Below are 22,840 nucleotides of genomic sequence, written 5' to 3' on the forward strand. Positions count from 1 at the left end.
CCACCACCGCCACCCGCCGAGGAGCCGCCCAAGCCCATTTGCCGCCACAGCCAAACTTTGCGGCTCTGAAGCGGCCGCCCTGCCGAGGCTCCGCCCCTGAGGCCCCGCCCCGCGTTAGGTTGAGGCCGCCCCGCTGCCGGCGAGGGCCGCCATTGCTATTGCGGCCTTCTTCCTCGGCTTGGGAGTCCCCGCCGCGTTCTCTCTTCCTCTCAGGAAAAGAGAGGGCAGCTCACGATCAAAGACTGGGGAAAAGTAGCTAGGACAGGGCTGAGGAACGGAGCGTTCCGACGGGGCCGCAACACGCGGAGCCTCCGCCCCAAAGCGGCGCGCACTGCCGCCTCGGTAGCTGTCATGGCGGCCCGGGCCACGTGACCCCGCCTCGGCGCAGGCCTGGTTGCCCGTCGCTCTGGTTCTCCTGGCTCTCCGCCTCCCTCCCTTTCTCGTTTGCGGACTTGGGACATTCCCTTTCTTCCCCGAGGAGAACTGCTACACAGATTTCCGACAAATCCGGTAAGTTTGCCATGAGAATGGGCGTTTCCCAGGAACACCCCTACCCCTGGCGTTATCCTGGAATCCCAAGCGATAGGGTCCCCCCCGCGCCCGCCCACCCGCCCGGCTTTCACACGCGTTTTTCAGTCTCCACAGACTCCCGGATACTGATCCCAAAGAGTCTCCTTCTAAGGCCTTGAAAGAAACGAAAGAAAGAAAATGCACGTTTGGCCCCGCGAGTCGGGCGTATTAACAGCTGGACTCGACCGAATACCCTGGCCGGCGTCTCCACCGGCAGCCGGGATCTTACAAGCTAAACCGGGGTTTGTGCGGCCGCTGTGTGGCCGCCTCCCCCGGGCGGAAAGCATCGGCTTTCCAAGAAAATGCCTGTTCGGCCGTGGGGGCGGCCGGCGTCGGCGCCTGCGCAGGGTCTCCGCACGCCGCCTCCGGCTTTGGGGCTGGGGAGGAAGAGGCTGGGCGGTAAACAGGAAGCGGGCGCTCCGAGCTGGGGGGAGGCTCGCAGGTAGGTGTCCGGGGGGCCCGGGCCTCGCGAGTGGGGGGCCCCTTTCAGTAATCGGGGGCAGGGGAGGCGGCCGCTTGGATCCCACCGCGGTGCCCGTGGCTCTCAGGGCACCTTGCACCTGCGGCTGGGTGTGTCGCTCTTCTCTCTCCGAATTCCTGAAAGCAGGAATGGCAGGTCTCGGGAAGGGGCAAGGTGGGGCCGGGGCGGACGGTGCAGTACTTACCCTCCGCGTTCCCGAAGTCAGGATATACGGATCTGCGGACGTGTTCATCCGGGAAGTGGAAATCCACCTGAAAAGGGTGTTATTAGTAGAAAATTTGCCGCCCCAAAGTCAAGTGTACGGTGTGCCATGATCTCGAGAAGGCTTGACGTACCTGCACGTGCAAGCACTATTAATTTACTTGTGTTATAAAGTTGGTTTACGCGGACGTTTAGAAGGTTATGTATGTTCTTAAAAGAACGGAAGTGTTTTGAGCCATAAGTGAACTCCCGTTTTTCATTGAGTGTACAGTGCACTGAGTAGTGCTCGCTTCCGCAGCACATAGACAACGCGTGGAGTGTCTGGTGCTCCCCCAAATCGGTTTTGTCAGGATTACGTGGATATTTTTAAGGAGGTGCTCCAGGAGGTATTTCACGGTGACGCCCACGGTTTTTGCATAATGCCTTTAAGTTAATTAAACCTTATCAGGTTTTCTTGAAAATGATTTCCCAGAATCTAGTTGCCACACTTAAGTGTTCCACTGGGCCTTTCTGTATTTGCATTATCTCCTGAGGACTATTAGGCAAGTGACATGCTTTTTTTTCTTTTAAACCAAAAAGGGGTAGGATTTAACTTTTTTTTTTTTTTTTTTTTTAATGGTTGATTTACTTATTTGAGAGAGACTACGTGCAGGGGAGATAGTATCCTATGCAGGCTCCACGTTCAGTGCAGAGTCCAACTCAGGGCTGGATCTCAGGATCCTGAGATCATGACCTGAGTGGAAAACAAGAGCTGTACACTTAACCAGCTGAGCCACCCAGAAGCCCTTGGGACTGTTTTTTAAGTTGGCATTTCATTTAGGTAGTGTTTCAAATATTTTGGGTATATAGAATAGAAATTATTGGTCAAGTACTGTGATTTTTTTAATTCATGAAAATTCTGCTTCTTATTCCTGTTTTGTGGAAAGTGTATTTATTATAGAAACACATGCTGTAACCAATAAATCGGCATCAGCAACACCGTGTTGGAAATATAGTTAATTTAAAACCCATTTATTTAAAGTAGCTTTAGCAGTCTAAGTAAGAGTCATTTGTACCTGTGTATGTCTTATACATATATATATATATACACACACTTTAAAATGCATACATATATTCTTAGTAAATTTTTAATCGTTTTTATACTGTTTATGTTAGTAAATGTTTTATTTTTATTTTTTGAACATCTGCTTTTATATTTATAGGAAACAGCTGGAGAAGATGACACATTGGTTTCATAGGAACCCATTAAAAGCCACAGCTCCTGTTACTTTTAACTATTATGGTGTAGCCGCTGGCCCTGCTGCTTCAAAAATTTGCAGGTTAGTTTTAGTCAATCTCAGCAAGTACTGTTTGAGCCACTTTTGGATACAAGGTACTTATTTAGGATTCATGGGCAGTACAGAAGTATGTAGCACATTGCCCTACCCTTAGACTCCTTATAAACTTACAAATGACTTGTGAAGAGTGAAATAATAGATTATTTAAAGTTTGGCAGCCATCTAGATTAGTGAGTCCCAGAGAGATGAAAACAAAAGAGTTAAGCTATATATTAAAACAGTACAAGAGACTTCACAAAGCTGTATATGGATATTGCTAATTAACCGGATCGTAAATTCATGGAGTTCTGAGCAGGGAGAGAGTCCGGTAAGCTGGAATAGGCTTTGCAGTGTTCATATAGGAGAAAGGACTTGAGTTGGAGTTTATGACTCAGTTTGGGAGTTGGCAAACTGTCCTGCAGATTTTTCCCACTGCCCATTTTTATAAATAAAGTTTTATTAGAACACAGCCATGTCATCTCACACCATTTATATATTGTGTCTGGCTGCCTTTGGCTGCTTTCCTCTACAAGAGCAGAGCGGAGTAGTATCAGCAGGGTCTTGATGAACCACAGCGCCTCATATATTTACTTTTAGCCTCTTTATGGAAAAGGTTTGCTAATACTTGATTTAGATTGTAAGAAGTGATAGAAGAAGATAATTTCTTACAGAAAAATGTTATTCTGGGGTAGTGAGTAGATCAGAACAAAAGAGGTATTTCAAAGGAGGAGTCAACTGTTCAGAGTGTCTGATTTGCTTGGGAAGTTGAAAAGGATTCAGTCTGTATGAAACACAGAACCTAGATGATCAAGACCTGATGGCACCAGTAATGGAAAATTGAGAGTGTTGCTACTTTCTATGGAAAGAGGGAGTGGAGCAAAAGATAGGAAAAATGGCGTATTTATCTAGATCAGAGGTCAGAGCTGAGTAGTAAACATTTTAGGCTTTGTGGGGCTATATACAGCTGCCGTTGGCATATTCTTATTTTTCATTTTTATAAAAACAAGCTGAGAGCCGTTCAAAACAAGCTATAGGTTGTCATTTGCTAACCCTTAATCTTAAACTCACAGAGGTTGGTCCCATCTTAATTGTTTTATCTCTAACACTGGGCAAGTCACTTAACTTCTCTGGATCTCATGATTCATCTATAAAATGAACAGCCTAAAACAGACATTTCTGAGGTACTTATTTTTCTGAAATTCTTTAATTTTAAGGTGAGTATGACTTTATACAGTTGGGTTGCAGATGATTGAGTGCCTCCCCGGAAATAGCCAGCAAACTATTTGAGCCTAGAATGGGCCTTAAGAATTCAGCTTTTTTTCTGGTCCAGGAATTACTCTTGCCTAGCTTCTAGTTAAAAAACTCAACAATGACAAATTCATAAGGTAGCCCATCCCATTTCTGGTAATCTGTATGTAAGTGGTGGTATGTCCTTTCTTGTAGTAAGCCTTTGTTCAACTTGTACCAGTGAGTAAACATTCCACCCAGACCATTTAAAATGAAGTCTGCACTTTGTTCTAAACATCACTTGTAAGATGTTATAGGCCTTGTAAGTCTTAAAATATTTGAAATGTTAGTATTCTTTCATTCAACAGAGAACTTTGAGTGTGTCCTTTATCCTCAGGACCTACTAAGTTCTGGATGTACAGTCCCAAGTCTCTTGGTGCTAACAATCGAAGTGTAGTCTTTCATTAATCATTTACATGCAAGTGTCTTCAATCATTGTCCTGCAGAATAATTTCTGAGCCCTCATTAAGCAAGTTGCCTTCTGAAATTAGATGTGCAACTGGAACCCGACCAAGTTGGAGCTGATGATGTAGCTCTCAGACTGGGTGTAAAGATGTTAAGACCTCAAAAGGAAGAAATACAGTCTTTGGCAGAAAGCCAAAGACTAAACATTTTAAGGAACTTTTAGAGATAAGAGGAGATCCTGGGAAATTTAATGTTAGTAGAAAAAAGGGAGAAGAGAATTTCAAGAAGGAAATGGTGGATCTGCAACATTTATTGCTGTGAAGAAGCAAAGGAGAATGGAGACCGGGAGCCTTTTTAAAATGAGTAGTAACCACGTGTTCTCACACACTCTTGATGGGTATGTTGAATTATAGGATGCAATTTAAAAATAGGGCTCCCTACTTAATAAAGTGTATTGTCAAGTTATGAAATTTTAAGGAGATGCTAAAACTGCATAAGCATGTTAAATTACTATTTTTCTAATATCTTTTATTGTGAACTGCTCTGTTCAATTGACTCATTCTTAATTCCTTTCTCCCATCTTACATGCTTGTGTTTATTTGTTGGTTTTTTTAATTAAAGCTTGCTGTATATTGTTATTACATAATTATATTCATGATTTGCCCCTTAGATGAGACTTTTATTTTAGTACCACTTGTAAAACAGTTGTTACTAGAATTTCACTTACCCCAGTGTTAGTCTTAACTAAGTTTATCCTGTGTACGCCTTAGTAAAACCTTCAAGGAGGTGTGTGTGTGTGTTATCTGAAAGCTTTTTACAATGGACACTTTGAAGTCACTTTTACATAGATTCATCACAATGCAGCTTACTTAAATTTCTTGACTATTTCTGTCTCCTGTAAGTGACTTGAGATCATCCAGAGCACGCCTGCTTGAACTCTTCACTGATCTGAGCTGTAATCCAGAAATGATGAAGAATGCATCAGATTCCTATTTTTCACTTTTACAAGGTTAGTTATTTATGAGAACTTAACAGCTTTGCAGAAATTCACCTTTAATTCTTAGGCTTTTCAAATTTGAATAGTTTAGTCTTCTGGTCTGTATTCTTTGATCTCAGTACTTGAGTTTCAGAAACAAGAGAAATGTTAGGGTGATTTTGGTCTTTCTAACATTTTGAAAATTAAATGTGTACATACTTCATGTTATGTTACCTTAGAAGAAGAGGGGGTAAGGAAGGGGACAGAGGGTAAGCGTTTTCTTCAGGAATCTGGAGAAGTCATTATCTGAAAAAATTGCTAAACAGACTACTTGATATTTCTTCTAAAACTGAAATGCTGTACCTTTTTACAGGTTTCATAAATTCATTGGATGAATCTACCCAAGAAAGCAAGTTACGATATATTCAAAATTTCAAGTGGACTGATACATTACAGGGGCAGGTTCCAAGGTAGGCAAGCCAGCAGTACAAAGCAAAAGCCATTTTTGTAACTATTTAGCCAGTGTTTAACCCATACCCTCTGTATTTGAAGAAATAGACCTAGATCTGATCAGCATCTTCTCTTATCAGGTAATTAGTTAAAAACATTTGACCTAAACTAATACATTCTGTTAAGTAAAAATATAATTTATTTCTCCTAGGCCAAATCTGTTTTTGAGGTAATCAATACAAATATTAACTAGACTTAAACACTCGTGGCTTTATTAATAACTCACAAAGAACAGTTTGGGAATTTGGAATCCTACTCTGTCTTTTAGTCTTTGCCTTCCTTCAAGGAGATCAAAATTTTGCTTTTCACCTAGTGTTTTTTCTGATGGATAGTTCAGATGTCTTTGGTCAGTCTCTTTGTCCCTGGTTCCATCCCAGCTCGATACTCTTTTGAGTCCTAGTCTGATTTTCTTCCTAATTTGTCTTCACTGTTTCTGCTCTTTTAAAAAATTTTGCCTCAGAACTTTCTTATCACTCACTTGAAACTAAACAGAAGAGATCTGGTTATAACAGGAAACGTCATAACAGTGCTAAATTTTTTTTGGACTTTTTTTTTTTAAAAACACCATTGTATTATTTAAATGGCCATGTATCCTGATGTCAGTTTGCTGTAGAAAGTTGTGTAAAGTCAGAAGGGAAGGAAGTGGAGCTTGCTGAGAGACCCAGGACAGGCATTGTAGTGGAAGGAGTGTGGACTTTGGATTGCTCCATACTCCGTCTCAGGTCTCTGTGTGAACACCTGCTTCAGCTCTGGATTGGGGTTACAGATACAGGGCTTTCATGAGGAACGAAGTAGGCAGATTTATGGTAAGTGACTCAAATAATGCCAGGTATATGAAAGATAGTTTCCTTCCTTCCTTGGCAATATTGTATGTAGAGTTCATAAATTTGATAGGAAGGTGGGGACTGGTGGTTCTTCCCAGATTTTAATATTCTGGGATATTAAGGTTTTCCAAGTCCTCGTATTATGTGTTTCTTTATGTGATCCCTTTGTATTTTATCTAAAATTAAGGGATGTTTTTCTTCAAAAAGACGTTTTTGAGAGACCTCTATCGTTATCACATCGCAAAACTTTGGCAGATTGTAAAGTGTTTTGCAGTACCTACATTTGACACTTTCCCCCCATGCCAAATCTTGATTCCTCGTGACAGCTTTATTTTAGTGAGTTGTATGAGGCAATGAAAAATTAGGTAATGAAGTCCTTAAGGAATGATATCCAATATTCTCTACAGCTAAGATTTTTAAGTTGCTTTATCTTTGATTGTTGTTTATTCAGTAAAAAGTGTGCTATGAATGTATCTGTTCTGAAAATGTTTTTTCAACAATGTGTATTCTGACTACCAAGACGGGTTACAATAGAAATGGAGTGTTTGGGAGCAAGTGAGACTGAAATAAATGAAGGATAAAAAGAGAGACAGTTATTCACGAGACTTTATATAAATGAGCAAAACTGTCTTATTTAAAGGTAAAATTATAAATTAGATATGCCTACCAAATTACCAGATGTAATTCATTTGAAAGTTCTCAGTGCTGAAAAGAATGAACATTTTTTTAAAGTATTTATTTATGTGTCAGAGAGAGGATGCAAAAGCAAGGGGAGAAGCAGGCTCCCTGCTGAGCAAGGAGCCCGATGTGGGTCTCAGTCCCAGGACCCTGGGATCATGACCTGAACTAAAGGCAGACACTTAACTTACTGAGCCACCAGGCATCCCAAGAATAAACTATGAAGCTGTGCTTCCAGTTTTCTTCCGTGGGTAACACTGTTTTAAGAAGTGTGTTTAGTGTTCGCTTTGGCAGCACATCACTAAAACTGGAACAGCGTAGAGACTAGCATGGCCCCTTTGGTAGGATGACACACAAATTTGTGAAGTATTCCGTTAAAAAATACATAACTTGTGTTTTTGTGTATTGTAACATATTAAACCAGATAGTACATAAGTTGGTTTTGAACTGTGAATGTTTTAATTTTTTTTTAACCTAAAAAGTTTCCCTGTCTCCATTCCTTTTATGAGGCAGCAGTTAAATAAAAAATACAGAGTGGAGGGGCGCCTGCGTGGCTCTGACAGGCATCCAGCTCTTGATTTTGGCTCAGGTTGCGGTCTCAGGCTCATGAGATCCAGCCCTGCGCTAGGCTCCGTGCTTATCAGGGAGTCTGCTTGAGATTCTCTCTGTCTCCCCTGCCCCTGCCCCCCGCAAATGCGTGTGCATGCATGTACCCTCTCAAATAAATAAATAAGCCTTTTTTTTTTTAATTTATTTTTTAAGATTTTATTTATTTATTTGACAGAGAGATCACAAGTAGACAGAGAGGCAGGCAGAGAGAGGGAGATAGAGGGAAGCAGGCTCCCTGCTGAGCAGAGAGCCTGACGTGGGACTCGATCCCAGGACCCTGAGATCATGACCTGAGCCGAAGGCAGCGGCTTAACCCACTGAGCCACCCAGGCGCCCCTAAGCCTTTAAAAAATAAAAAGTGGGACCATGATTCTAGTGGCTTTCCTTTGGGTAATCTGTCTTCTTCATTTGAGATAAATGAGGTAATATATAAAAAATTCTCATGTTCTTTTCAAAACAGGAATGATTAAAAATTAGTATTACCTTATTTGCTAAATAAGTTCTTGCCATTCTCTTGGTGTCGTATCTACTAATAGAATCTGAAGGAAATAAATAAGATGTTTGTAAGACCTTTTCCTTTTGGTACCCATACTGATTGGCTTGGCATTCAAAGTCTACCAGTTTCACTTCAGCTTGGCTTTTTGACCTTGATTTCTTTCTACAGACCATGTGCTCCATCACACTAGTTGGATCACTCCTCTCAGAAAAAATGTTTATGCTTTTCTTGGGCTTTAATAGCATCATTCCTTTATCTGGAGTACCCTTCTGCCTCCCTTCTGGCCATCTTTCAAGGCACAATTCAGAGACTGTCTCTACCATTAAAGTTCTCTAATCATTCTGGCCGGAAACAGTCTCTCTTCTGAATCCCATTGCTTTTAAATTGGTGTAAGAACCTCCCACTCGAGACTCTACTGGGTACTTACTAAACATGTAGATTCCAGGTCCCTCCCAGACTTTTGATTCTTTGGAGTTGAGTCTCTGTAATTTGTATTTTTTATTTTTATTTTTTTAAAAGATTTTATTTATTTATTTGACAGAGAGAGATCACAAGTAGACAGAGAGGCAGGCAGAGAGAGAGAGAGAGGAAAGCAGGCTCCGGGCTGAGCAGAGAGCCCAATGCGGGGCTCGATCCCAGGACTCTGGGATCATGACCTGAGCCGAAGGCAGAGGCTTAACCCACTGAGCCACCCAGGTGCCCTGTAATTTTTAAATTTTTAAAGCTAGTCTGTGCACAGTAACCTTTGAGAACCTGCTATTCTCATGTTTACTATTACGGGCCATTAGTTTTAGTCATTAAACACAGGACTGGTTTCTTCATTTTCCAGTTAGCATATAGTTCTTAAATGATTTTGAGTTGGATGTATGGGGGCTTCATATAGCAAAGTCTCAGTAATTGACAGAACTTAATGACATCCATGTTTTTAATTCTAGTGCCCAGCAGGATGCTGTTTTTGAATTAATTTCCATGGGATTTAATGTAGCTTTGTGGTATACCAAATATGCTTCTAGACTGGCTGGAAAAGAAAAGTAAGTCAAAAGGGGAGGGTTGTATATGTATGTGTTATTTTTCAAATAAATGGAGATTCATTATTAAAAAGTCTGGGCTATTGATTATAATGCCCCTTCTGTAAAATGAAAGGTTGCCTCATAGCGTTTTAAGTCTCAATTATGGAGCCCAGTTTTAAAAGGGAAAAAAAAAAATCTTGTCATGAGGAAGGTCTTTCTAAATAAAACCCAAACCCAAGAAAAGGAAAAAAATAGAGTATTTGACTGCATAAAAGTACTGTAAGCAAGATTACAAAACAAATGACAGATGGTCAGAAAAATCGCAATGCACATGACAAATTGTTTTTATAGTGGAAGAAGAAAGGAAAAGACCAACAAATCATTTGAAAATAAGCAAGCGACTTAAACAGGCAACTCACAGAAAAAGAGATAGATGGGAAAGCTGTATTGATGGATTCAAGAATTGTGAAATGAAATAAGATGCAATTTTTATAATTGTGAAAATGGGCATTAGTGGCACAAAACTGGCAACTACCAACTGTGGTGCATCTGATACGCAGCCATTTCAACATAAGGGGGGGCATGCGACTCTTGATCTTGGGGTTGTGAGTTTTGAGCCCCACATTGGGCATAGAGATTACTCACAAATAAAATCTTAACAACAAAAAATAAAGTTGAATTATATGTCCTGATGTAAAATCACCTGTAAAGTAATTAGGTGATTAAGCACAAATGGGATAGTGAATATTGTGTGTGTTTTTACATGTGTGCATGTATTAGGTGTAGAATATTTTGCATTTGCTTAATGCACAGAAGATTACCTGGAAGGAACAAGAAGGCTTTGTCACAACGTATAGACAGGGTCTCCCTTTTTATAATTTGTAGTATCTTCTGTTGATATTTTTCTTTTTAAGTGCCAAATTAAATTTTTTTAAAAGGAAGAAAAGTGGTAAGAAATACAAACGACTAATTTGGTTTTATCATAATGCATTAGTTGTTGATTTTAGTACAAGAAACAAGATTCATCCTCTAACTAATGTAACCACTATCTTTAAGCATAACAGAAGATGAAGCGAAAGAAGTCCATCGAAGCCTAAAAATTGCTGCAGGGATTTTTAAACATTTAAAGGTAAAATAATGATAACAATAAAATATAAAGACTAATACTTTACTTCTTGAATACTTTTTCTCTCTTGGGATGGGGGATTAGGAATTATTTCACGTTGTAAAAAGAACCTCGTATAGGTTGTTTTTCTTAGGTTGAATACTTTATTGATGATTGCAGCCAATTACAGAATATCAGATGTCTTCATTTTAGAAAGCCATCAGTGAATTTTATAATTACAAAATTCAAGTTGTAATTCAATGGTTATTTTTGTATCCCTTTGGTAAAAATTAAAAAAAAAAAAAAAAAACATGAAAATCTGACGGTTCTTACCATTTCCCATTGGGGTCTTTGGCAGTTGCCAGGATAAATCATGATTCTGCAAAGCTGAACTTGAGTGTATTCTCTCTATCTCCATGAAAAGCCGAGGAGGGCAATCAGTTTGCACTAATTATATGAAATGTCCAGCAAAAGAAATTAGGAGAAAGACTGATGGATTTCGCAGTGAGGATTACGCACACCTTATCCTAGTTAAACTGCTAATTACTAGACACCTTCCAGAGGCCAATGATGGGTTTTCTCATGATAAAGTAAGATGCTTTTAGTGATTAAAAACCTGTGATTCTGAGTTAACAGAATTGTAGACCTCTCTACTCTACAGTTGTTAATATGAATGAGTAATTCCAGCAGTCATGCAAAAGAGAGCTTTGGTTACTGTTGCAGTTAAACATTTCCAAAGATGAAAATGTAGCTTGCATATCTGTACTATCTATTTTGACCCAAGTTTTGCAGAGGGGTATGAGAAGCTTTAAAAATTTTAGTATACAGGATCTTTTGTTCTCTAGAAGCTAAATACTATTCCTTTTTTACACAGTTTTGGTGCCCTGAATTTATTCTGTTTAGGATTTTTTTTCTTAAAGACCTTTTAAAAAATATTTTATTAATTTTAATTTTATTTACTTATTTTTAAGATTTATTTATTTTAGGCGGGTGGGAAGAGGAGGGGAAAGGAGGGGTAGAGGGAGAGAGAAACCCAAGCAGACTCCGTGCTGAGCCACGGAGCTTGACAGAGGGCTCGATCTCAGGATTCTGAGATCACAACCAGAGCTGAAACCAAGGGGCATACACTTAACTGACTGCACCACCCAGGCACCCGAGGATCTTATTTTTAAATCATCTCTACACTCAAGGTGGGGCTTGAACTCAAAGCCGTGAGATCAAGAGGCACATGCTCTACTGGCCAAGCCTCCTAGGCACCCCCTGAATTTCTGATCAATCTCCAAATTGAATGTCTTCCATTTTTGTTCATCTCTAACAGCTGGGTTAAAATAAAATGTGGCTTCTTTGTTGTTTTTCTTTCTCTCTCAGGAAAGTCATATCCCAAAGCTTATTACACCTGCAGAAAAGGGGAGGGATTTAGAGGCACGACTACTAGAAGCTTATGTTGTCCAGTGTCAGGCTGAAGCTCAAGAAGGTATCCTATATATTGTAAGATTTTTTTTTTTTTTTTTAAGAAATTTCTATTGGCATCTGATTCTTTCTTTCTTTCTTTCTTTCTTTCTTTCTTTCTTTCTTTCTTTCTTTCTTTTTTTTCTTCAATCAGAATTAGCTGGATTTGAGTCTCACATTTGAGAAATTTATTGTGAGGAACAACTTCACCTTCAGCATTTGCCTTCATGGATAGTTAGCAGGAAAAGGCCTTGCAGTTTAATGGCTCTTTTATTTTCATTTATTTATTTTAAAGTTGGGGAGTTGTTGTTGTTGTTTTTTTTTTTTTCTTCCTTTAACAGAGAGACAGTGAGAGAGGGAACACAAGCAGGGGGAATGGGAAAGAGAAGCAGGCTTCCTGCCAGGCAAGGAGCCCAGTATGGGGCTTGAACCCAGGACCCCAGGATCATGACCTTAGCCGAAGGCAGATGCTTAATGACTGAGCCACCCAGGCTGAGACTGGGCGCCCTAGCCACCCTGTTAGCTCTTTTAAAAAGGATTTTGATGTCATGCCATTTCTGACAACATCCGATTAATTCTGTAACTCCTTTTCCCCTCTCTACCTTGCTTGCTCTTTTTCCTCTTGCACTGCGTGGCTTTCCTTTAAATCCTCATCTTTCAGTGGCAGGAAATAAATGAAGACTCCAGTAAAACCAGTAACGAAACTTTGTAGGCTTTTTGTTTTTCTCTGTTTTAAATTCGAGTGTCCTGGAAGTGTTTGTTTTCATAGTAGTAATTTTTTGTGATTACCTAATAATTGGTTAGTGATTTAAAGAAACAGTATCAGTCAGCAGGCTCAGTATTTTTGGTTTATGTTTGCATTTTCTGTCACTTAAACTTTTCATGTTAAAATTCTTAAGAAACTGTTAAAATTCCAAATAGATCGTTGGGCTTTCTTTTGCTATTATAATGAATTTAATGCAAGTAGACTTAATTACAACTCACTTTATTGTGCTTTGGTTATAGTAACCATCGCTCGAGCAATTGAACTGAAGCATGCTCCTGGACTGATTGCTGCACTGGCATATGAAACTGCCAACTTCTATCAAAAAGCTGGTAAGTTTATAATTCTTTTGTTTTATTTTTAGTGTTCAGATTTTCGGACTAAACTCTTGGCTTAATAGGGAACAAGCAAAACTACAAGATTCTCAGACTGTCCATTTGCAAAACTGGAATAATACCACATTATTTTATTACGTTGTTTCAAAGACTGAGGACTGTTCAGTTAATATGCTACCTAACTTTTAACGGAAAGGACAGTGCAGTCCTTTTTAACAAGTTATATGTAATAATTATACAGGTGTTTTAATTTTGAAGTTTTTTCTTTTACCTTAATAATAACCTTACATTTGCTGTCATTAAAGAAACTGAACTCCAGAGAATTAACTAACCTGTAATTTAACAGTTACTAGGCATGAAGTTGGGACTAGAACTCTGGTCTTCTCATTAGCCCATTATTCTTTTCATTCACTTATTTAGGAAACAAGCATTTGTTTCTATGTATGGGATGATTACTATTTTAGTTGCTAGCTATACAAAGATCAGTAGAAGAGATTCACAGTCTGGGGAAGGAAGCAAACACATAGCCGCATTATCACAGCATAAGATAAGATGTTATTACAGCAGTGTAATGAAAACCAAAAGGATCTAGGCATGCTGGAGGAGATTGTCTAGGGGAAGGTGGCGTTTGAGCCTGACTTGGAAACATAAATAGAAGTTCTAAGTTTGCTAGGAAGCTTTGCCATATGGAAGAGTAGAGCATTCTGTAGTACGTCAGAGATAAGAAAGAATTCAGCACCTTCTGGGACCTTTAAACAGCTGTCTTAGCTGAAACAGGGTGATAGGAGAAAAGGTTAAGAAAGTATGCATGTGTGAGATCCTGAATTGGTGTGTAAGCCTATCTAAGAAATTTGGTTTTTATTCAGTAGATAATTGGGACCCATTAATAGATAGGAAGCAAATCTGATTGGATTTGAATTTAAGAAAGGTCCCTCTAATTGTAAGATGAGAAATGGGCTTGCCTGGTGAAGGACTACTTGGCTGACTCCACTTACGTTGAGAAGCGATTATAGTGTGTGGAGGAAGTGATGGAAGCATCGACAAAGACAGGGAAGTGGGGAGTGGAAGAGAAATGGGTGAGAGAGAAGTTGGCAGGATGTGCGTGTGTGTGTGAGTGTGTGTGTTAGGCAAGATTCAGTGCTGCGGGATGGACCAGTAGGGCGAGTGTCCGTGTCTCTGACTTGGGTGACCACACTACACATTGCTATGTTATATAATTTTAAGAAGACAGTAAAACAGTATATAATTTTGTATTTATCTTGAAGTTCTGTTGTTACCATTATCTTAAACTTGTTATATTACCATCAAAAGATGTGCCGTAGTATTTAAACAACCTTATTATGTAGTTAAAATACAGTTATGGGAAAATTAAAGTTTTTTGGGGAAATGTGTAAATGCTTGAGTTTTAGATTTGAATGGCATTCTGCTGTTGGCATCTGAACACATGATCTAAAAGTCTTCTAGTGAATCAGGGTGAAATTATATTTTGCTTTTTAAAATGTAACTTTAGATCATACTTTATCCAGTTTGGAGCCTGCGTATTCTGCTAAATGGAGGAAGTATCTTCACTTGAAAATGTGTTTCTACACAGCTTATGTAAGTATTTGTAACCTGAAAAACAACATAAATTACTCTCTTTCCAGCCTGTTGAGTGCTAGGTCTGTCATCTTGTCAGACTCTCAATCAGCATTTTACAAATAACAGCCAGTTCTCAGTAAATGGTGACAGACAGTGCAGCCATTGTGAGCTGAAGTGGGTGGAAATAGATGATGTAGAATTGTAGAACTGTATCATAGCAGTGGAATTGCTCTCTGAGCGAAACTCACTTTTAAGCCGGAACCTTCCGCCTACTTAATGAGAATTCTCTCCTTTCATCTTGGACATTGAGGAAGGTATTTACTGATTCTAATCACAAGGCATATACCATCCAGTATGTCCCCTGGATCTGTGCAGAACCATTAATAAGCCCTCTTTGAGGAGTTACTTATCAGTCTCTTACACCCATTAAACAAACTTACTTTTTGTTGGTTAGAATATCCTGTGAGAGATAATCAAACACCTTTTTTGGATCCAGGTTGATATTTTGTTTTTTATACCTTAAAAATCTGTCTTCAAGCATACAGCGTTGGACCATTTGCAGTCCTTGCCTTTGATTACGGACATTTAAAGGGAGAGCGAGGCGTACTACAGGCTGATAACATTTCTCCTGAAAACTGTTGAGTCATTAACCTTAGAATCCTCCCTTCCTCCCCTTCTGCATTAGCACTGCAGTTTTGCTCCTTTATCTGCTGTGCCTGGATTGTAAAAACAGATTTCATTATTCAGAAATACTTTTTGCTCTCAGCCTGTAGTTAGAAAGTTCTTTGGCTCAAAGCTTGACTTAATCCCACTTTTTATACTAACAGTGATTGGGGGAGGCTTATTCAAGTAAAGAAGTATAAGGGGTTGCATTGATACTTCCAACAGTGAACAAAGGCGCTCCTTTATCTGATGCGTATGTAGAACAATGATAGCAGAAGGCATCATTTGTGGTGAGAATGAATAAAAATTTGTTTCTCTATCAGGCTTACTGTTATCATGGTCAGACTTTGTTGGCTAGCGATAAATGTGGTGAAGCAATCAGGTCCCTCCAAGAAGCAGAAAAATGTAAGTATTCCTGCCAGAATATTAACTCCCTTTTTAAAAACAAATGTTTTATCCTAAAAGGAAATAACCAGTTAGAAGAGAGTTAGGCTGATTTCATGAAAGAGAATGGACCAAGTGAAGGAACTGGAGAGAGAGAGAAACAAAGTTTCAAAAGCCAAAAAATCTGTAGAACACACTCACTTCCCCTTACACTTGTACTGGTATTGCTGTCAGATTAAGTCAGAGCCTCTTTAGTATGGTCAATAACTAATTATAATCAAATGATTTTCCCTTTCACATGCAGTTTATGCCAAGGCAGAAGCATTGTGCAAAGAATATGGAGAAACCAAAGGACCCGGCCCAACGGTCAAACCTTCAGGACACTTATTCTTCAGGAAACTTGGAAATCTTGTGAAGAACACCCTAGAGAAATGTCAGAGAGAAAATGGATTCATGTGGGTACAGCTCAGTATGATTTTTGTAATATTAGTACAGTATATACTTGTATTTATAATGTTTAGGTATTTATATTGTGTTAGTAATCACACAGTTTCTGTTAGTCTCTGCCCCCAAAGATTTTATGTCGGATTGAATTTAACTTTAACTCTGATATTCTCTTTAAATTGGTAGTAAAGTTCCCTGGTGTTGGACCTGACTTTATTCTACTTCTGACGATGATATATAAAAGCAGATTCTAAAAATTAAACATCAGTTATTAACATGTAGCTCACTTACAGTGTCTGAATTTTCTCTTCGTGTTGCCTCCCTGCTGTTCCTTCCGCACGTGTTACAGACGGCTTCTCCGCTCCCTGCGCGCGCCCATCTCACTCTGGCTGCAGCTCTCTGTAAAGCAGGGAAATGGGTTTTCTGTCAGTCCTGCCTAGTCCTATCAAACAGTTTTCCATTGTTAAGTCCGCATTGTTCAAACTGTAGACAACCACCTGTGTAGACTGGGAGAAGCAGTAGTTTTGTCCCCGCTTGGATCTCTTTACGCTCCTCTGCTCACGTCCTGCATTTGGTCACACTGAGCTCTTTTACTTGCTTAAACATACCTAGTATAACTTCTGTCCCTTCTTTTGGAAAGCATTCCTGAACCACCTCTGCCCCCTAACATGGGGGTTAGTTGCCCCTCTTTTGTGTTCTCACGGTGTACAATATCTGTCGCAGCTTCAGTTACGGTGCATTGTTGTTGACAAGTTTTCCTGTTTCGTCTGCTCATGCAAGCTGCATGAAGCAGGAAAATCTTGTCTGTCTTGCCCATCATTACTGTCTTTCTCTCGCACAGGGCCTTGAACATAGCAGACGCTCAAGTAGTTGAATGAATGAATTGCTTTTTAAATTGCTTTTTGCAGTTACTTTCAAAAAATTCCAACCGAAGCTCCACAGCTGGAACTCAAAGCAAATTATGGTCTCGTAGAGCCTGTACCTTTCGAATTTCCTCCTACAAGTGCACACTGGACACCAGACACGCTGGCCGCATTTGATCTCACCAAAAGACCCAAGGATGACAGTGTATGAGATTGGCTTTCTTCCACTTGTTCATAGAAGTTCGAGAAGAGAGTTCAGAATTAGCATTTTAGATATATAGTTTGTCTGAACGTTAAATGAGCTACCTGCAGTGCTGGGTAATGTGTTGTTGAACTCTCTCGGAGATAATAAGATCTCTAGGCCTTAATTATCTTCTGATTCTCTGCATAATTGAAGTTGTTTTCAAACACCTTCTCTTGCCTCTCTGTAGTTTCTAAGAGCCTCCTTTTAGAAGAGTGTGGGAGAAAAGGTCTGAAACAGATGGCTTGTCCATGTGTGTATTGCTATAGCAATACTGTATTTTGGATTTAGCATGCCTCAGGGTATTTGAAGATTTGATCTAATTTCAACATTCCATGAAATCATCCAGCGGTAAAATAAGACTGCTTTTATTCATTTATATCTAAGTACATCTAGGTGTGCTAAGTCAGATAGTAGATTAAGTGGAACATTCGAGGTTTGACTGCCAGAAGAGGAGGCGTCTGAAAAAAAGGGAGGGGAATTAATTTGCAGCCATAGCTCCTTCCTGAAATGTTTTTAGGTAATTTTATAATGTAATTTTTAAAAATATAATTTCCTCCCAATTCTGAAACTGTTATTAAAATGACTATCTTGGGGTACCTGGGTGGCTCAGTGGGTTAAAGCCTCTGCCTTCTGCTCAGGTCATGATCCCAGGGTCCTGGGATCGAGCCCTGCATTGGGCTCTCTGCTCAGCGGGGAGCCTGCTCCCCCCTTCCTCTCTGCCTACTTGTGATCTCTATCAAATGAATAAATAAATAAAATCTTTTTTAAAGATAGAATAAAACGACTTTTTATCCTGCTCAGCCTGTAAAGTAATGCTGCACGAGGTAGCCTGTTACTGTCATGAGGTATTTTCAAACTTAGAAGAGTTCCATGTGCACGGATTCATCGCTCAGTTTCTCCCTCATCAGAAAGAGGAAGAGCACCATTAGCTTGATGTTTGCCTACCCATCTAGGGTGTCATCTTCACTGAAATGTTGCTTCCTGATTACATCTTGAATTGATACACGTAGCTTCTGGAGCAGCATTGTTAATCTCCGTATTGTATAATTTAATACAGCATCTCTTAGAAGTCTAAGGTGGAAAAGATCTAGTGTTTGTTTTTCAAGTCTTAGTTTATGTACTTAGCGCTGTGTTTCTCTTTCTCCCTAGACCAAACCCAAACCAGAAGAAGTGGTGAAGCCTGTGAAAGAACCAGATATCAAACCTCAGAAGGACACGGGATGCTCTATCTCCTAAAGTACATTGAGAAAATGGGCACTTTGAATTTCTTTACTAGTAGCTAAGAGAAACCATGGAACTTCATATTTCTTGAAATGTTTCCTCTGAAGCCTGTAGAATGATTTAGTACATTCAGAGGGAAATCTGCCTTCAGTTTATTTGTTTTTAATTTTTAATGTAGTAGAGTTGTTTCATGCTTTGTTTCCAGATGCCTTTTTAATCAGGACAACATGTAAAAGATTTTATCATGCCCCTGAAGGGCCTATTTTGTTGTTGGTTTTTGTCTCCGAACTCTGGGTAGTAATAAGTTTCTGGTTAATATAGGCCAGAATCATGTGGTTTCAGGTATGTTTTTCTGTCCTCACACACACAAAAAGTTTATTTTCCTTTCTCTTATTTGATGCCAGAAGAAGGAGAGGAGTTGGTTTTTAATGGAGAGGTTTTCCCCCTTCACCGTTATGTTGTCACACAGACTTGTGTTCTGAGTCTGTTCTCTTTTCTGGTAGAAAAGTTATTTAGAGTTGAAGATCAGAAAATCTTCTACCAAATCTCTCACATATATAAGAAGTGATAATTTGTTCAAAAATCAGTGTTCATAAGTATTTTGAGACCATTTAAGAACTTACCCCAGGGGTGTCTGTCTGGCTCAGTTGGGGGAGCATATGAGTCTTGATCTCAGGGTTCTGAATTCAGGCCCCATGTTGGACATACAAATAACTCCAGTAAATAAATAAATCTTAGCAAAAAAAAAAAAAAAAAGTACATACTCCTATTCTCGTAGTCTTGCACTTTATTTCAATCTCAATGAACCTACAATGATTCTTACAAGTACCTTTCCTAGTGGGTTTTTTTACTTAGAGGACAGAGCTTTGTGACAGCTCTTAATGAACAAAGAATGAAAATGTTTTTGCAGAAGTAAGATAATGCATGATGTAAAGAAGAAATTTGAAACCTAAATGGAGGTAGGTTGTCCTGAATTACACTGGTAACTACATTTTGGCAACAGAAGTTATGGTGAAATGCCTTTGTTACCTGACTTCAGTGTGCATTGTTTCTATATGGTGTTCTAATACACGTGTCCTATCCAAGTTGTATTGCTTTAGGCCAGAGGCCATAACAAAAACTTAAAGAGCAAACATACAGTATGTTCTTAAAAATAGCTCGTAAGATTGAGGTCATTAGTTTAGCATATACACAAACCTGGGAAATAGTGGATGCATAATACTTTTAACAAAAGTCACACATCTGTAGGTTTATCTTTTGAATATTCTTCTGGGGTGTTAGCTGATTTTCCTTATCATAAATGACTGATTGGTTCACTTAATAGAAATCATAGTAGTGGACACCAGGAGCTTACTGTTTGCCAGGCCCTCTGCTAAACACTGATCATAGATGAACCATTGAATCCACACCGCAGTCCTGTGACAAATAAGTAGAATCTGCGTGAAGTGTTTAAATAGTAATAAACATTTCATTATGAAGAATAAATAGGGGCTCCTGGCTGGCTTAGTCAGTGGAACATACGACTTGATCTCAGGGTTGTGAGTTCACATCCCACGTTGGATGTAGAGATTACTGAAAAAAAAAAAAAAACTTAAAAAGCAGAAATAGATTATGCCTGTCTGAATCAGTATTGTGTTCAAATAAATGATTACTTTAAATCACAGTTTTCACTCTTGAAGATACTTAGTATCAGTGAGGATTCTTTATTTTTAATAAGCAGAGATGCTAATTACCCCTTGCTGTATAACAGAAACTGCAGAGTCCAATAAGTGAAATAATAACCAGACATTTAATTTTATTTCTCTGTGTATAGAAAAAATATTTTAATTAAGTTTCACTATATCTTGTGTGCTACTACAAAATCACTGGTTTGCGATATGCCATTTACTGATGGAACTTTAAATAGTACTTGATGCCCGCTTGTTGCTCTTGGCCTGTAGGAACTATTTATCTTGGGTACTAGGGGATACTAACCTAGTTAACCGAATTTCCGCATCGACATTTTTGTGCATCATACCACCATATGTGGCATGAAAACGCATCATATGGTCAGTGCTTCTGTAAAATGCAGAAAATACTGGTGTTACTTTAAATCAGGAATTGGTAGCTTCGACCTGAGCAAGTAATATCGTGTTGACTTCAGCATAAGTGACGCTCTGTGACTAGAATTCCCCATTTTTATCATAGTCTTTAAAATGGTGTTGGAGATTTTTGGAAGTTGTAACAGATGTAAAGCAGTTGCATGAAAGCTGTAGAGGGATGTAACTTTGTGTCAGCTATGCATACATTTCATTCTTAGTTAAACTGGATAATGACAGTTAACATACTCCACTAAAAGTGTTGGTTTATATAATGAATTATCTCTTTATTTATGAAAATAAAAGTAATTTTACTTACAAACTCATTGGGATTTTGTTTTTTGACAAGTATTTTTACATTTATTAAACCAGTAACCATTAATAGGACACAAAACCCCTAATTCTTCACAGTAACGTTTTCCGATGACAGACCCACATACCTCAGGTGCTTTACGCCACGTGAGTTCATTAACTATCCCAACATTCCTCGACCTATCTGGTTTCTATTTATGTTTATTGGTACATATCACCTCTGAATCTCAACGTAGAAATTCCTTTGGCCTGTATCTACTTTCCTTGTTGCATTACCCAGTGCAACACGGTGGTGTGTCCTATGGGAACCTGGTCTAGAGATCCAGTCCTTGTGGCCAAGCAGTGCTCTGCACTAAACTCCGTGCTTTGGAAACTTGAGCTATAAATGTATGGAGACATAAAACCCCATTCAGAAATCTTTATTTTCCAGAGTGTGCTTTAGAAAATACCACATTTTAAAAATCTCTTAATATGTGTATAAAAATAAATTTTGGGGATGCCTGGGTTGCTCAGTTAAGCATCTGCCATCCGCTCAGGTCATGATCCCAGGGTCCTGGGATCCTGCTCAGTGAGGAGTCTTATTTTTCCCTCTCCCTCTGCCAGGCCCCCTCTCCCCACCCCTGCCTTGTGTGCTCTCAAAATCTTAAAAAGAAAACTTGGAATGTCATCTGGCTTAGCATAATTTTGTGTCTAAAGGCTTGATATTTGAGTAATTTGCTTAGAATTTACATTTTAATTTTATTTTTAAAGATTTTATTTATTTGAGCACAAGTCGGGGAGAGGAGCAGAGGGAGGAGAAGCAGACTCTCCATTGAGCACAGCCCCACGGGGAGCTCAGAGCTTGGATCCCAGGACCTTGAGATCATGACCCCGGCGAAGGCAGGTGCTTAACCGACTGACCCACCAGGTGCCGCCTACATCTTTATCTTTAAAATGTTTTAGTAAACTGAAGGGACTAAATTAAGGGGAGCCTACTGTGAATTATAGAATAAAAACGACTTACCCAGAAGGCCAGAGCTATCACTGAAATGCAATTCAATATATCTAAAACCTTTGATACGCTCGAGGTAGGTGTGAGTTCATATTGTCATTCAGAGTGCTCCCTAGAAAGAATGTTTGTTCACTGGTAGCTTGAGTTTTATTCTCTAAAGAAAAATTTTTTATAGCTTTGCTTATTTATGTAATCGCTACACCCGCTCAACATGGGGCTTGAACTCACCCGGCCAGGTGCCCCTTGAGTTTTGTTCTCTTGAGCTTCCCAAGTAGTTTGCCTCGAGCTACTTAATCTCAGCCACCTCAGCCTCTCAGCCGGGCAGAGCATAAGGCGGCTGGAGCGGGTCCCTGGCTGGTCACCTCCAGAATTTCAGAGAATTCCCTACATCTTCTGCCCTGACATAGAAAAGGTTGAGAAAGACCCTAACAGCACGGGCCCGTCAGTCATGTCACTTGATCCACGGCTCCGTACTGAAAATAAAGATAGAAAAATCCTGTCAGGGAATGTTCTGTCAGCAGTTCTCAGGGGAGCAGTGGTTGACTGATCCATGTGTTCATCTTTGCTCAGTCCACAGAATTCCTCCCTCAGCCCTGCCCGCTCCCCGCTCTAGGGTGAGTCACACACAACGGAGTGGGCCCTTCTCCCATGAAATGGTGGTGAGACACTGGTAGCCAATTCCACTCTGCCAAGTGGGGCTTTGGCCGTCCCAGGAGGCTTGACCTTTAGACCCCCCAGCCCGGGGAAGAGGGGAAGGTGGAAGCTGGGAGTCCCTGCCCTGGGCCCGGTAGCTCCTGTGGAACTAACCGTCCCGTGCACTTGAACCTGGTTCACGAAAACAGGTCTTGGTGAGAGCAAAATGGAAGAGCCCCGGGTAGTCTTAGGCTCGATGTCTTCCTGAAGTTAAATGCCGAGTCTGTATTTGCTATTTTGTAGGGACAGATTACAGGGCCGCATTTCAGTGAAGGACTTAATGAAATGATTCATGCGTAAATGTAATGAGAAAAATATTAAACAAAAGGCAGCCATTTTAGCTTCAGAAATAAA

The 22,840-nt window shown here is 39.7% G+C and overlaps 1 protein-coding gene across 2 annotated transcripts; it reads left to right on the plus strand.

The window, feature by feature from the left end:
* The first annotated feature begins 367 nt into the window (after positions 1–367).
* BROX (BRO1 domain and CAAX motif containing) lies at positions 368–20,812 on the plus strand. Of its 2 annotated transcripts, none has more exons than XM_082702281.1 (13): positions 368–510; positions 2,455–2,571; positions 5,163–5,269; positions 5,610–5,706; positions 9,289–9,384; positions 10,420–10,492; positions 11,837–11,942; positions 12,923–13,012; positions 14,526–14,611; positions 15,580–15,661; positions 15,945–16,095; positions 16,993–17,152; positions 18,341–20,812. In XM_082702281.1, the coding sequence occupies exons 2-13, from the start codon at positions 2,471–2,473 to the stop codon at positions 18,425–18,427; spliced, it is 1,236 nt and encodes a 411-aa protein (XP_082558407.1). In that variant the 5' UTR covers positions 368–510; positions 2,455–2,470; the 3' UTR covers positions 18,428–20,812. The 2 variants fall into 2 exon arrangements, with proteins under 2 accessions (XP_082558407.1, XP_082558406.1); XM_082702280.1 differs by lacking the exon at positions 368–510 and adding an exon at positions 921–1,012.
* Positions 20,813–22,840: the final 2,028 nt, after the last annotated feature.

The sequence above is a fragment of the Mustela nivalis genome, assembly GCF_964662115.1.
Source record: "Mustela nivalis genome assembly, chromosome: 16".
In the NCBI taxonomy this organism is placed as follows: domain Eukaryota; kingdom Metazoa; phylum Chordata; class Mammalia; order Carnivora; family Mustelidae; genus Mustela; species Mustela nivalis.

Coding starts and splice junctions, on each gene's coding strand:
- BROX (XM_082702281.1), top strand. CDS start 2,471: ATGACACATTGGTTTCATAGGAACCCATTAAAAGCCACAGCTCCTGTT. Junction 9,385..10,419: donor AGACTGGCTGGAAAAGAAAA/GTAAGTCAAAAG, acceptor ACTATCTTTAAG/CATAACAGAAGATGAAGCGA. Junction 14,612..15,579: donor TGTGTTTCTACACAGCTTAT/GTAAGTATTTGT, acceptor TTTCTCTATCAG/GCTTACTGTTATCATGGTCA.